General features: G+C 48.9%; 1 protein-coding gene across 1 annotated transcript; it reads left to right on the top strand.

The window, feature by feature from the left end:
- Positions 1-773: 773 nt before the first annotated feature.
- DNAJC18 (DnaJ heat shock protein family (Hsp40) member C18) lies at positions 774-15,162 on the top strand. Its single transcript, XM_066328856.1, has 7 exons — positions 774-887; positions 996-1,141; positions 2,443-2,628; positions 5,361-5,473; positions 7,294-7,403; positions 9,071-9,243; positions 12,682-15,162. The coding sequence occupies exons 1-7, from the start codon at positions 850-852 to the stop codon at positions 12,804-12,806; spliced, it is 891 nt and encodes a 296-aa protein (XP_066184953.1). The 5' UTR covers positions 774-849; the 3' UTR covers positions 12,807-15,162.
- Positions 15,163-15,703: the final 541 nt, after the last annotated feature.

Raw genomic sequence — 15,703 nt, 5'->3', positions numbered from 1 at the left:
TGCCCAAGGCCAGGCTGGACACTGGGGCTTGGAGCAGCCTGGGACAGTGGGAGGTGTCCCTGGCAGGTGGGATGAGGGGAAACAACCAACAGCATTAGCAGTGATGAAGGCAACCAGGAAATGTCTTACAGAGTGGGCCCAGAACAGGACACAGCCCTCGAGGTCCCCAGCAGTGCCAGCACAGGGCACGGCCACTGCCCTGGTCCTGCTGCGACCCACGGCTGGCACAGCCCAGGGGCCACTGGCCTCTTGCCCGCCTGGGGCTCACGTCCAGCCGCCGTCACCAGCACCCCCAAGGCCTTTCCAAAGCTGCTCCAGAGCGGCCAAAGGAGGGAGCCGGGGCTGGGGAAGGGTCTGCAGGGGCCACCCGAGGAGCGGTGAGGGCACTGGGCTGGTCCAGCTGCAGCACAGGGGCTGAGGGCAGAGCTCGGGGAAGGAGGGAACGGCTGGAAGGGGAAGTTTGGGATGGGGAGCAGGGAAAGGTTCTTCCCCCAGAGGGTGCTGGCACTGCCCAGGCTCCCCAGGGAATGGGCACGGCCCCGAGGCTGCCAGAGCTCCAGGAGCGTTTGGACAGCGCTGCCAGGGATGCCCAGGGGGAATTGGTGGGGGCAGGAGCCAGGAGCTGGACGGGGTGATCCTGGCGGATGTCTTCCTGCTCGGGATACGCCACAATGCCATGACTTCCATAATTCCATGACCTCCCGCTCCCCTCGGGACCCCATGACGTCACCGCCCTTCGCCGTGACGTCACGGCCCTGCCGGCGCCGCGGGCCCGCTCCCAGCAGCCCCCGCGCACAAGATGGCGGCGCGGGGCGGCGGGCGGTGAGCGAGGGGCGGCCGCGGGCCGACATGACCTACACGGCCGAGCAGCTGGACGGGGTGCGGCGGTGAGCGGCAACGGGGGGCCCGGAGCTCGGGGGGAGGCGGGGGGCGGAGCCCAGGGAAGGGCGGGGAGCGGGCCCAGGGCGCCCCGATAACCCTGTGTGCGCCCTCAGCATCAAGCGGTGCCGGGATTACTACGAGATCCTGGGCGTGAGCCGGGACGCCGGCGAGGAGGAGCTGAAGCGGGCGTACCGCAGGTTGGCCCTCAAGTTCCACCCCGACAAGAACCGCGCGCCCGGAGCCACCGAGGCCTTCAAAGGTGAGCGGGCGGCAGAGGCGGCCGCCGGCCCGCGGAGCCGGGCGGGGTTACGGACACAGCGTCCTCGCAGAGCCCTGCTGCGGCTCGGCGGGGTTCGCGTTTCTGTCTGCAAAATGCACGTCTCCCTTAGAAACTGTGAGAAATGCGTCCCAGGTCTCATTGCCAGATACTTCTGAGGATCTTTACGAGGGTCTGGAGGGACAGGACGAGGGGGAATACCCTCTGCGCTGTCAGAGGCAGGGATGGGTGGGATATTAGGAAGAGATTCTTCCCTGTGAGGGTGCTGAGGCCCTGGCACAGGTTGCCCGGAGAAGCTGTGGTTGCCTCTGGATACCTGGAAGTGTCCAAGGCCAACTTGGATGGGACTTGGAACAACCTCGTCAAGTGGGAGCTGTCCCTGCTGATGGCAGGAGATTGGGACAAAGTGATCTTCATGATTCCTTCCAACCCAAACCATTCTGGGATTCCATGATACTGAAGGAGGTTCAGAGCTTGGAACTGACATTGCCCATGCAGGAGAACTGGGAGTTTGTCATCAATAAATGCTCCTTGTCATGAATAAATTTTTATTTTTATATATATGTATGGGAATATGAAATTGAATACAATGTGCTGTGTCTGGAGTTCTCAGTTATGCTACAGTGTTACTGTCTAAACTTATACATATTTCCCTTTTCCGTGCAGCCCAGCATGAGGAAAGCTGGTGATTCATTCACAGTCTGTTAAAACAAGGAGCCTCTGGAGGGCTGTTCTTTATTTGTTTGTGTTTAGGTTGTATTTCTCTATGAACTTATACTGTCAGAGATCAAAGAAAGATGAGCCAAACAAACACTTCTGAGTGGTTGGATGGGAGGTATGAAATAGATGTGCCACACGGCTTCAGGAGCATCTCTGCCAGCAGGAAAAACTTGGGATAGCCCTATGCATTTTAATTGGCCCCTGCAGTTATTAACTTTGTGTTAATTGTGTATGGGATATGGAGGTGCACTTGGACCAAACTTGCATTTGGCATGAGCTGATAAAGTGATCCATTCTCACCCAATTCCTTGGCTGAAGTGAGCTCTCGTGTCAGTTTTACAAATACTTCAAGTCCCTCTCACTTTGTCTTTCTCCTGGCATCAGTGACAGCAGGAATTGGTTTCCATCACAGCTAACGTTGGAGCTGTTACACATCTTTTGTAAAAGTAGCTCAATCTTTGGTCAAGCACAACTTCCCTAGGCTTGTTTGGGCTTCTTTTGCTGCTCCACTTATAAAAGTGCGAGCTCTGGGAGTGTAACACTGGTTTTAATTTCCTCCCCAGCAATAGGCAATGCTTTTGCAGTTCTGAGCAACCCTGAGAAACGGCTCCGCTACGATGAACTCGGGAGGGACCACGAGCACGTCAGCACTGGCCAGGCCAGGCACTACAATTACTACACAGAATTTGAAGCAGACATCACACCAGAAGAAATATTCAATGTGTTTTTTGGTGGGCACTTCCCTACAGGTCAGTACCTGTGTGCAGTGGTTTTGAAGGGCAGTGGACTGATTAACCCTGAGGGAGAACAGCTGGAGCTGGGCCAGGGCAGACTCAGGCTGGATTCTAGGAGAGTTTCTTCCCCCGGAGGGTGCCCAGGCTCCCCAGGGAATGGGCACAGCCCCGAGGCTGCCAGAGCTCCAGGAGCGTTTGGACACCATTCCAGGGATGCCCAGGGGGATTGTTGGGGAGTCTGGGCAGGGCCAGGAGCTGGATGATCCTTGAGACTCCCTTCCAACTCAGCATATTCTGTGATTCTATAAACCATGAGGAAGTTCAGCTTCCCTTGGGACTGCTCAGGGAGTCGATGATACATCTGGAAAGAGCAGCAACCTTTTCACATTTGATTTCTGCTTTTTTTGTTCCCTCCATCGTCTGAAGCCAGTGATGGTATGGGAGGTGAAATGGGGTGTGAATGAGAAGGGATCAGAGTTGTTTTTGATGATGGCTGTACTCAGTGACCTCAGTGGTCTTTTCCAACGTGAACAGTTCATGACTGGGCTGTACTTGAGGCACCTGACAGCATTCCAGGCCAGCAGGGCCCAGCTCCTGGAGCTGTGGTCTCAGGGGAGGCAGGAGCTCCTGTGCCTCACATTACAGCCTGTGCTGTAATGAAATTACAGCCTGGGAGCTCAGCAAGTGCTGCCTGCCAGGAGAGGAGCCAGCATCCAGGGGATGTGCAGGATCAGTGACAGCAGTGGAACTGCACCTGGAGTAGCTCCATGCATGTCTCAGCCCAGCCTTGGCTTTTGGATTTGTAGGAAAAATAGATTCTGCAAGATCAGTGGATTAAAATGAAATCTGAAAGGTGTGAGGATTTCAAGGGCCTTCCTGGCAGCATCTAAGGAATTGCTTTAGCACTCCTGGGAACTTTTCACCTCCAAGGTGTCACAAAAAGTGACGCACTGGTTACTACAGCCTGAAGACACACAGATGAGTAGTTACTTATTAACCTTGCTGTGAGGGATGCATCTTGCAGCTTAAGGTGACCTCAGATCCCAGACTTGCACCAGTGGAAATGCAAAGCCAGCCCCAGCATGGTGTAATTCCAGCAGGAGTCTGCAAGTTTTCCATCTCTGACTGTGCAGGGAATTGCAGCTGGCTGTGCCCTTTGTGGGACATCACCCTCATGGAAAAGGCCTGTGGGGAACAGGGATGCTTGGAATTGAGGACAGGAAATTGAGGAGCAGTGGGAGGAGTTTGGGTACTGGGCATGGCAGGTTTATCAGGGAGACTGGCATGAAGGAGAAGATGGGAATTTTCAGCAAATCAACCAAGAGTAAGAAAATAAAAATATAATTTTGTAGTGCTGGGTGTTGGTAGTAAACAGTTTCCTCACTGGACTTTTGAGGGCAGGTTTATGGCTTTGTTTTTACTGAGCAGTTTTCATCTATGGATATTCCATGGAAAAATAGTTAAATTTCAATGTGATTAAACTCAAAGGACACTCCATGTGGCAGAGTGTTGCAGTTGTAATGAAGGGAGGCATCAGGTTCTTCTCATAAAAAATAAATGCACATGGAACAAAAGAAACTGCTGCCAGAAATTCTTGGAGAAACTTAAAATTTGGGAAGACTTTTTTTCTAAGCTCCCCTATAAAAGCCATTCTTCTTTTCCCACACTGGCTGCTTCTTTTCACAGCTTGATAAAAACCTGTCTGAGCAGCGCTGAAGGATAGAAATAAACTTTTTTTTTCTTTTCTTTTTTTTTCTTTTCTTTTTTTTTTTTTTTTTTTTTTTTTTTTTTTTTTTTTTTTTTCCCAAGAGAAACTTTCCTCTTTGGAGGCAGCCTGGGATTGGCTTGCTGTTGGAGCTCTGATTGCACACATGCCTACAGCTTGGAAAATCTTTGAACAAGCAGTGGAACGGGTTTTACACAACAGCAGAGGTCACTTTTGACCAGGTTTCTTGCAGAATTCTTTGGGAAACTCAAAAAAATGACAGGATAAGAGTATTAAATAATGTGACATCTTTCCCAGGGCTTAAAAATAGTTTTGCATTTCTGTTGTGATGATAAGCCACAGATTTCAATTCTCTAACACAAAGACATTCTGAGTTTCAAAAGAGGAGAGCACAGCTATTATTAAGATATTCATATGGTGATAAAATCAAATCCTGAGCTTCAAATTGAAGCAGCAAATGCAATTCTTCCCTCATTTTAGATTTTTTAAAAATAAATCAACCACATTCTATGTGCAAGAAAAAAATCTTGAATTGTTCTCCTTTTTTACTCTTTTTAAAATCTCTTTCTTTATTATAAAATAATTAAGTGAAATTATTAATGGCTTGAAGGCAGAAGAATTAGAAATGAGGGTGGAAGACCACATTCAGTAATTATGGGAGACCATAATTCACAGCCTGAGCCTGGTGAAGCAAATTCATTTTCCTGCCACAGCCTTGCAAGTGAGTGTGACAAGAGCAGCATTAAAATATGAGATACAATCATAAAAATCAGAACATGTTTCTGCAGCTTGATTTAAATTAAGATGGATTGCAGCACACTACAATTTCTCTGGTAGGCTTTTTGGAATAACACTGTGGTGATGTTTAATTCCGAGGTGGTTTGTGCTTTTTTACTCTGAGATCTCCCAACTGTCATTCAGGCTGTGGAGTGTAAACCTGGCTAGTTCATTAGGAACTGAGGAATGCAGATGAGTACCAGCAGCTGGGTGGAACAAGAGTGTGTCCTGGTTTCCTTTGCAGGGAATATCCACATGTTCTCCAATGTAGCCAGAGATGCTCACTATTACCCGCGGAGGCACCGGGCCGAGAGGGCGTGGACACAGGAGCCACAGGAGGAGGAGCACCGGCCACAGGTAGCCAGGAGGAGAGACCTTCTCAGCTTCAATATTTAAACATCTCTGCAGGGACAGGGATCCTCTTCCAAAGCCAGGACAAACCCTCCCATGCTTCAATGCTCAGAGTTTATCCTCAAGGGCAGCAGCTACAGTAGATGTTTCCTTTGTCACTGGATTAGCATTTATTAATCACTGCTGTAAAGATCCATTGTATTTATAGCATCTGAGGCCCTCCAGTCTCTGTCACTGAGGGTTTTGCTGTTGCTTGCTTTTTGCAAGCTCCAGTGCTTGGTAATCAACAATTAGTCCAAATGGGGACTGATGATGGATGTGAAGTGGTGGCTTGTCCTCAACGTGTGTTTAATCCTTCAATAAATGAACACCCAAGGGCTGCACAGTCCTCTTCCAGCTGGAGGCAGGATGGGCCTAGGACACATTTCTGCCACCTGAGACTTCCAGATGAGACACACAGTGTCCTTTGTTGTCAGTGCACATACACACCTGCCACCTGCCTTGGCAAGATCTGCCTCTGGAGACAGTCTGTTAACCTCCAGGGATCATTCTCCAGGGAAGATGAGTTTTTCCCTGTGAGTCTCAGGTTCAGGGAAAAAAAAAAAAAAAAAAAAAAAAAAAAAAAAAAAAAAAAAAAAAAAAAAAAAAAAGAAGCAAAAACTGGTACAGCTGACAGACAGCTAAGCTGGGGGAAGTGAATCCAGCCCCTCACTTCAGGAAAGTGAAGACCCCACTGAGGGGCTGGAGCGTGTCCAGTGCAGGGAACGGAGCTGGGGAAGGGGCTGGAGCCCCAGCAGAGGCTGAGGGAGCTGGGAAAGGGGCTCAGCCTGGAGAAAAGGAGCCTCAGGGACCTTGTGGCTCTGCACAAGCCCCTGACAGGAGGGGACAGCCGGGGGGTCGGGCTCTGCTCCCAGGGAACAGGGACAGGAGGAGAGGGAACGGCCTCAGGCTGGGCCAGGGCAGGCTCAGGGTGGACAGCAGCAGGAATTTCTCCATGGAAAGGGTGCTCAGGGACTGGAACTGCCCAGGGAGGTTTGGAGTGCCCATCCCTGGAGGTGTCCAAGGAAGGGCTGGAGGTGGCACTGAATGCCCTGGGTGGGGACAAGGTGGGGCTGGGGCACAGCTGGGACTCCATGGGCTGGGAGAGCATTTCCAGCTTCAGTGATTCTGGGATTCTGTGAATCCTTGTTGGTATCCCAAGGCAGAGGGCAAAACCTAAATAGCTGAATATCGTATTTTCCTCTGGATCAGAAAAGGCATTTTAAACCAGTTTAGGTAGAAATTGAAGAGCAGAAAGAAAGATCAGTGTTTTCTCTTTGATAATGTTTCCACTCTTTTGTGCTGCTAAATGAACCCAAACAAAAGCCCCAGTGCTTGCATCCTGTCTGAAGTTACACTGCATGGGAGCTCTTAACCCTTTACTGCTCAGCCATTAAATGCAGGGCTTGAGCAGAGGCTGAGATCTTTACAATGGTGAGCAAATTGAGAGGGTGCAGGAAAGCCACAGGCACATGGCAATCACAGGGTGTCCCTGCAGGCTGGATTGGACACTGACAGGTACAGTAGTGCTTCCATGCCTCTCTGAAGGAAGGGGCAGAGGAAAAGATAATGGAAAGAAAATGGTGTTCAGGAGTGTTCTGATATTATTAATAAGGGTTATTTAGAAATTACAGTATCTGCCCTCTAAAAATCCCAGAGTATTTCCTCTTTATTCTTCGAAATCTACATGTAACCCATTGTTGATGTGTGATTGATAGCCTGGCTTCTGTGAACAGATGCCTTTTTCCATCTCTATTCTCTTGACTGCTAATCCTTGTACTTTTCAGAATTCATACTCTGCATTTATCCAGTTGATGCCAGTTTTCATCATCATAATAGTGTCAGTTATAACCCAGCTGATGGCCACCAACCCACCCTACAGCTTATTCTACAAATCGTAAGTCCTTTAAAACCACATTTTTCTGCTGTTGCTGTTTGCAGGCATGGAGGTGGATGGAAGTTGGGTTTGATAGCAAAATGCAAGTTAATTTCTGCTCTTTATAGAAAATGTTTCCAGTTTGTAAATAAGGAAATACCAATGGCCTGCACTGTGAGTTCTGAGCACTGTGAAGTTCCCTGTGGGGAGCATTAGTGGGTGCTGAACTGAGAGGGTCAGAAACCTTCCTCAACTGGCATGGAATGGTTTTGCATAGTGATACAGGATAGGAGTGTGGATGTAGATCAGTCTCTGATCTGACCAACCCCCAGAATCTGTGGACCACCCCTGAGGCTCCTCTGGAAAGCAGCTAAAAAATGAAACCTGTGGTTTGCAGTATAAATCCAAATCTTTTCTGGAGCATGAATCCACTGGAAGTTCAACAAATCGTTAAAGCCTTGAAAGGGCCTGGTTTAACCTCTCTAGAGAAGCAGGGCCTTGGGGGCTGGTGGGCTCTGGGAGCAGAAGGACCCCACAGAGCTGCTGTGCTGGGAGCTCGTGGGGCAGAGGAAAACCCACATTGCTCTCAGCACCCAGGGCTGGAGGAGAGAAAGAGCTGACCTGGGCTGGCCCTTACTGGGAGAGGAGTGGGATTGGCAGGTTCGGGGCAAGCTGCAGAGTGCTCCAAACAGTCCCCTTGTTCCCTCCTAGGAGTAAAACTGCTCAGGTCCAGCCATCCCCTCCTCTGCTCTGCCAGAGCAGCCCAACACCCCTCATCGTTTTACCACACGATGTCAGTGTGAGGCCCTCAAAAAAGAACAGGAGGGTGGATGTTTTTAGGGTGGGTTTTTTTTTTTTTTTCCCCAGGGAGTGTTTTTGCTCTCTGCCAGTCCCATATGAAACCTCCCACGCTGCCCCCACAGCAGCTGAGCTGCTTTTCTTCACTACCTCCCCTTCTCCTGGTGATGGGAGATAGGCCTGAGCCTCGTTCAGAGTTAGGCTGTTTATCTATATCATAGCCTTAACCTAAAAACAAAACAAAACTGAGGACACCTCTGAGACACAGGGAGGGAGAAGGGAAAGAAGAGCCCAGGAAAAAGGGGCAAACAGCATTCCTTTGAGTAAAGTGTAACCTTTGTGTTTTGGCTGCCTTCCTCTCTCTGTGGGCAGTGATTCGAGCAGAGGCCTGGGTACTTTTGCTCAGATAGGGCAATTCACTCCAGGAGTGTGGTTTAACCAAGTGAACGTGTTAGAGGGGCTGATTCTTGTTACAGGGTATTTTCCAGCCTATTCCATGACTCACTTTGCTTACATGGTTTGATAATTATAAAACCCTGAAGAAAAGTGTAACTAGAATCTCCCCTGCTGAGTTTTATTTCTACTAAAGGATCCAAAAAATGGGAAAATCCAGATCAAACTGCATTGTGCCCTAAGTTTTTATGAACTCTGGTATATTTTTCCTATAACTGTAGCAGGAGGGTGGATTCTGTTTCTACTGCATAGCTTGCTGTCCCTGAGACTGTAATTTCCTGACTGGATGGTTGAGGGAGCCATAATCCTGCAGAAATGAACTGTATAAACATTGCTGTAAATATTTTCCTCTGCAAATGCCAATATGGAGAAATAGCTCTTGATTTCTTGAGGTCTGAACTGCTGAAATATCTGATTTCTCCCTGCTGCTCCCACAGGTCCATAGGCCACGTTGTCAGCAGAGAAACAGAGAACTTGCAGGTGCCTTACTATGTTGATAAGAACTTTGAAAAGAATTATCAAGGAGCAGAACTTCAAGAGCTTGAGAAAACAGTGGAGAAAGATTACATAGACTATATTCAGACCAGCTGCTGGAAGGAGAAACAGCAAAGTAAGTTATTTTTGTCCCAAGGGTGTTTCAGGGGCTGGGGGGTGGTTGTGCTTCACAAAGCTCTGCTGTTTTTAGCCTCAGTTTCCAATCCTTGTAACATCTCAGCCTTGCACTGGTTTAAGGTGTCTCACATCTGCTCTTAACACTGAATTTGCTGTTCTTGAGATCTGTCAAAATCCATTTTAAGTGATTCTTGGAGATGAGTGGAAAGTAGACTTCTCTATTTCAGATACTTCTTTCTGCTCAGGTTTTATGCTTGAATAACCTTTAGTGATGTTTTAACCATACAACCTGCCACATTTATCTAGCCCTGACAGATTGCTAGGCTGGAAAAGATCTTGAGGCATCACCTATTCCATGTTTCCTTTGCTGGAGCAGAACCAGTTTTGCTTTGACTGGCTCTACAGGAAGTTTCTGTAGCTTTTTCCTTAAAATTTCTCCAGGAAAGTCCAGAGCATGTCCAGGTGCTCTTGGCTCCCTTGCAGTGGGTTGTGTTGCTGGTATCAGTTTTCAGAGCGTGCTTCGGTGGTTTGGGTGTTATTTGCATTTTCTATCTTTAGCTGAGTTGGAGATCATGTTTTTCACCATTTCAAGTCTTTCAAAAACAAGAATTGAATGCAGAAAGGGAGAACACAGATGTGAGCATTCATTCGTTATTCTCACAGCCCCTGAGTGGATCAGTGGCACAAATAAAGGCATGTTAACCCCATATTTTACTGCTTGTTAATTGCTACTAATCTGGTTCATTGAAGAGACAGCAAATTCCTGCTGCTTGTAGAGTGGTAAGGAATAACAGAAATTAAATCACAAGGAGTAGCTTAGACTGGGATGTTGTGACTGGTTTTACTCACTGATTTTATTCACCTAGAGAACTCACCACCTTCAAATGAGTCAACACGGAGTAGTGCTGCGTGTAAAGGAAGCTGGAACAAGTTGTGTCTGTGTGAACGTTCAGGAGGAGCAGACAAGCTGCTTTCAGTGGGGATTTTAAATTGCTCTGTGCAGAACAGCCCTCAGCACTCTGCTAAAAAGTGCCTTTGCACTTGTTTTCAGTTTCTTTACTGGTTTATCTAAAGAAGACTCATTTAATCCTAAAAGAGAGATAGGCTCTTTACAGGTATTTGATGGGAAGGCTTGTTTTGGCTTATTTTACGTAAAAGTTACCAATCCTGCTTTTAAAGAGAAATAAAAAGATGTAGGCTCTGAAGTTCAAAAGGAAAAGAACATATAGGACCATAAAAGTTGTGAAATTTTTGATGTGTTTAGCTTGTGAACTTTGAGTATCAGTGGCTGGCAGGAGCAGCCTCCAAGGATAATGTGGATGTTCATACTCATAAATGTATGCTTGCTAAAGGGGAGAGTTTATTTCTTACAGAAAAATCCCTTTAATTGACCTCATGCAGCTGAAAGTCACCACATTGTCTCTTTCACAGAGAGCTGGAGCTGAGGAGAGCCCAGTCCCAAAGAGGGGACAGGGTTTGTGAGTGTGACAGAGCCCAGGACTCAGAGCAGGGAGATGATCCAGCCTGGAATGCCAAGTGCCTGCCAAGCCATGCTCCTCCAGAGCTTTGTACACTCAGGGATTGTGTTAGTCACCAGCTGCAAATACATTTACAGCAGCCACAGTTAGCATAGCCCGGGGCCACTGCTGTCGTTGAAAACTCACCATTTTCAGAGTGCTTCCCATCCAGGCCATGGCTGAGACCGGGCTGACCTTAGGACAGTCGTGTTTGTAAAAATAAACTCTGAATACAGGATGGAGTGCTGGGGAAAAGTTCTGCAGATGCTGAGGCAGTTCTCAGTCAGCTGTTGCTGCACACTGTTGGTCCCTTAATCCTTGCTGAAGTGTTGGACTTGGTGTGATGAGCTTTTTGTCAGTCCAATGTCTATTTATAGTACATTTGTTGTGTTTACTGAGGATGCGTTTCCCTTGAGCACCAACAAAACAGAGAGAGATGAGTAGCTCAGGAACAGTTTGGGTTTTCAAGTCCTTGATTTTAAGACTTGAAAAGCATTACCTGGTGGCAAACAACCTTAAGGGAAACCTTTAAAATAACGGATTGGTTGTACATTGTTCAGCTAGTCAGTTTTGTAGTGCTGCCCCAGACTCTCAGCAGAGCAGTGTGTGAAAGTTGTGTGTGCTGTGGGTTTGGGTCTTCTGCAATCTGTGGCACAGTTAAGTTCAAAAGGCACATACCAGGTTTGCAGGAGGTGGTTCAGCTGGGATGGCTCAGTTGTAAAGTGAGGTTGCAGAGAGCTAAGAGGTCACTAAGAGGCAACTGGAAACCAAATCTGGATAAGTATCACAGAATCATGGAATGGTTTAGGTTGGAAAAGACCTTAAAGGTCATCCAGTCCCACCCCCTGCCATGGGCTGGGGCACCTTCCACTGTCCCAGAGTGCTCTAAGCACCATCCAGCCTGGCCTTGGGCACTGCCAGGGATCCAGGGGCAGCCACAGCTGCTCTGGGCACCCTGTGCCAGGTCTGTCCACCCTCACAGGGAGGAATTTCTTCTGTATATCCAGTGTAGATAAAGTTAGAATTCAGAACCTCCTTGAAGAAAAGGCTTCAAAGGAGCTACTCTGTAAAAGATTGAAATCCACAAGGAGCAAATGTGATGAAATGAACGCTGTCAAAAGTGCACGGAATAATTTTCCCCAATTGGATAAGTGTAAACTGAGATTCTCCACTGCACAACTCCAGGGACAATTACCTGAGCCTGGTTTTTGCTGGAGGCTTGACAAGGCTGTGCCCAGTGCTGCTTGAGTGGCATTTTGGTTATAAACCTGTAAATGGATTTCTGCTCTAAAATGAACTGTTTCTGCCTGTCAGTTTGTGAAGCTTTTCCATGAGTGGGAGGAGGGTTAAATGGCCTTAAATTTCAGTGGGATGGGGACAGAGGACGTAAGGCATCAAAGGATCTATTGAAGTTCTTTCCACTCTGAATAATTTTATAAAATGAGGGGCTTGTAAGGTGTATAAAAGCTCTTTGAAAAATTGAGTGTCATCAGGTAGCCTGTGCTTATGGAGATGTTGACCTTTTCAGAAGTAAATTACTGCTGTTCTCCTCAGTGCATCTAATCCTGCAGCCAAATTATTCTGCAGGGAGAAACCTATATTAAGACTTGCTCGGCTAATCAGCAAAAGAAACTTCTCTGAATTACTGGGAGGAAATCATTTAAACAATGGGATTATTTCAGTTTTATGTGGCTTTTGAGAAGAAGGGGAACAAAATGCAAAGTACATTTGAGATTGTTAATGAAAGGGCAGGGAGGCCTTTTAGACAGGTCCCTTGGGTAGCTGTTCACCTCCCTGGCTTCAGTCCCCACCAAAATTAAAATTTAAAAGTGCCACGAGGGTAACAAAGCACCTAGAAACAGTTCTTTAAAGGAGGCTCAGGGCTTCATCCTAATACATCTTTTTTTTTCATCTTTCAGAGTCTGATTTGTCAAATTTGGCCAAGCTCTACAGAGATGAGCGGTTAAAACAGAAAGCAGAGTCCCTGAAACTTGAGCACTGTGAGAAGCTCTCCAGTCTGATCGGGATGCATAAAGGGGGCTGACCAGGACGCACACACTACGTACTTTTATTTATTGCTGTTTTAACTTATGTTTTTATTTTCCTCCATGTGAAAAGGGAAGGAGTCTGTTGTAGAGTCTGGATATTTTGGAGTCCCTCTGCAGGCAGTGCACAGAGGGGCCAGCACGAGCTGCAGGGCTGCTGTTTGCTGTAATATATCCTGTACATTAGATTTGGTTCCAAGGACCAGTGGCACTTTGTAAATTCATTCCCCAGGACACGCTCTGAATTTGGACCCTGTCTGCCATCCAGGCTGTGTGTGCTTCCCAGGAGAGCAGGCTCCTCTCAGCTCCCCGTGTTCCCTGTGGATCTGCAGCTCCCTGGATCCCTGGACAGGGCCATGCTGGGGCTGGGTGTCCACTCCCAGTGTCCCTCCAGGCTGTGCCACAGAGCTGGGGTGGTTCCAGTGCAGGAGGGACAGTCCCTGCCTGAGGGGAGCCCCAGAGCACATTCCCAGCTCTCCCAGTGTCCGTGCTGCTCCAAGGGAGGGCTGTGCCCATCCTGACACCAACACGGGAGTCTGGGAATTGCAGCAGTTCCAGTGTCTGCCAGACTGTTGGGAAAGCAGAACTGTGGTCATTCCCTTGTCTGTTTCCAGTGGCATATTTTGAAGCTGGCTATTCCATTCTGGTTTTTATCTGCACACTCCCCCAGCTCTCCCAGGGCCCTGCATTTTCCGGTACAGTTCTCATGTAGCATATTTTTACTCTGTTGAGCAGCTATGAATGTTTCACTGTAGACATGATATTGCAGAGAAAAAGATCCATGTGGCAATGTCCTGTTTTTTCTTGATCTTCCTTCACACAAGCCAGGCCTTGAAGAGCAGGTTGGTGCTGAGTTGTCCTCATGAGCAGCAGAGCAGTGTTAGGCCAGTGTTGCTCCCTCTGAGCACCATGAAGCCCCCGAGGCAGAGTGGTGTGTGCCCTGCATGGAATGAGCTGCTCTTCCAGGGAATTCCTGCCTGGGATGGGGGCTCACAGAGCAGCACTGCTCCCCTCTGACCCTGGGAGTGGGAGTCAGTGACACCTGAGCAAGGCTCTGCTGTTGCCACATGCCTGAAACTGGAGTCACACAGGATGCACAGGTGACCTTGGCTGAAGCCTAGGGAGCAAATGCTCAAAAGCTTGGGAAATGCCAGGATTAAACCTGCCTTTAGGACTGTCAGACTGTCCGTGTGCTGGGCACTGGTGCAGTAGTGTGGGAGTCCCACTGGATGGAACTGGGAATGTTGATACCGTAGAGTGTCCCCTCCCTGTCCCATCCATACAGCCTTGGGAGGTTTGGCAGGAAAGAAAGCTGGAAAAAAAGCCTTTTCTGGGGTCTGCACGAGGATGAAGGTTTGGTTTGAGGCCTGGTGCTTCTGCACACGAGCCCTAAACATCACACCTGGGAGAGGAATATTCCAGGTACAGCAACAGTGCTGTGGTGAGATGTCATAAAAGGGGGAAAAAACCAACATAGTGACTCTCTAAATTGCATTTTTATGCCCCATTTGTAGGAAACCTTGTAGGAACATGAGGAAGTTGAGTATAATTTTTGGGGCACCTGGAACAGGAAGAACACGAGTGAAAAGGGCATTTTGAAGGGGTTGGTGTGGAGCATTCTTAGTGCCAGAGTTTTAAGGGCAAGAATGGGTGTTGATTCTAGGTTGGTGGCTGGCAGAGCATGCAGCCTTAATTCTGGTATTTCCCACTTTTGAGCACATGAGTGTACAAAAAGTGAAAATAATGTTGCTTTTTGTATATTAAATAGCTTGTAGCCGATATTAGAAGTCGATTTAAGTGTTTGGACTTTGTTCCAGGGTTGGGATCTTCCCTGTCATTCCTGTGTGACTGTAGAGGGATACAGGCAGGGAGACCTAATCCAGCAACTTTCTGGACTCAAAATGTCCTGCACGGAGCTTAAACTCCTCCATAGCATTTTGCACTGAAACCAGACTGTACCTTTCATCCAAAGATCTCGAGAACTTGATGGAGACCTCCTGTGGGAAGCACAATCAGCTAGGAAATGGAAGAGGGAGGTAAAAACATCCCCCAAAGCAATAAGTGTTTTGTTCCTAACCAGGGTCGGGCTGCTGTGAGAGAGGGCATGTGGCTTGGGACCTCGGCGGTGACAAACAGGACAAGTTTTGTGTTTGTTCGGAGCTCCACAGGGAGAAGGCGGATCCTCTCTGGAGCCCCTGATGTGGAAATGCATCGCTGTCCTTCTGCAAAGGGTATTTGAGATTCTTCTTTGTGGGGCTCTGACGGGAGGAGAGGGTGTTCTGGGTGCACCGAGCGCTTGAACATGGGTTTGTGTGTGTATATATATTTATTTTTAAATTAAAGATGTGACATCGCTGTGCCTGTCCGTGGTGGTCCGAGCCTGGGGCCGGGGAATGGCGGGGACGGGCCTGGGTGAGAGGAGGAGGCGGCCGCCATCTGCTGCGGGGTGCGGGACAGGGCCGCGGCCGAGGGATCGGGACCGGGATCGGGATCGGGATCGGGGTCGGGACCGGGACCGGGATCGGGACCGGGATCGGGATCGGGATCGGGATCGGGATCGGGATCGGGACTGAGCCCCGCTCTCTGTGTGAGGGGCGGGGGCTCCGTGTGGGCGTGGCCTGTGCGCCCGCCTTCGCTCTGGGGGCGGGGCCTGTGCGAGCCCCGCCTCACCGCCGGCGTGTGGGGTGGGAATGGGAACGGGATCGGGAATGGGAACGGGGCTGGGAACGGGACCAGGAATGGGAACGGGACCGGGAATGGGAACGGGATCGGGGCTGGGAATGGGACCGGGGCTGGGAACGGGACCGGGAATGGGAACGGGAATGGGAACGGGACCGGGAATGGGAACGGGACCGGGAATGGGAACGGGACTGGGAATGGGAACGGGACCGGGAAT

Source organism: Sylvia atricapilla, chromosome 14 (genome assembly GCF_009819655.1).
Source record: "Sylvia atricapilla isolate bSylAtr1 chromosome 14, bSylAtr1.pri, whole genome shotgun sequence".
Lineage (NCBI taxonomy): Eukaryota > Metazoa > Chordata > Aves > Passeriformes > Sylviidae > Sylvia > Sylvia atricapilla.
This window is presented reverse-complemented; position numbering and strand designations above follow the sequence as displayed.

Bases quoted from the DNA above. Each gene is read 5' to 3' on its own strand.
- DNAJC18 (XM_066328856.1), top strand. From the start codon at position 850: ATGACCTACACGGCCGAGCAGCTGGACGGGGTGCGGCG. The intron at 2,629-5,360 runs GTCAGTACCTGT...TTTCCTTTGCAG, and splicing joins TGGTGGGCACTTCCCTACAG to GGAATATCCACATGTTCTCC. The intron at 7,404-9,070 runs GTAAGTCCTTTA...CTGCTCCCACAG, and splicing joins TACAGCTTATTCTACAAATC to GTCCATAGGCCACGTTGTCA.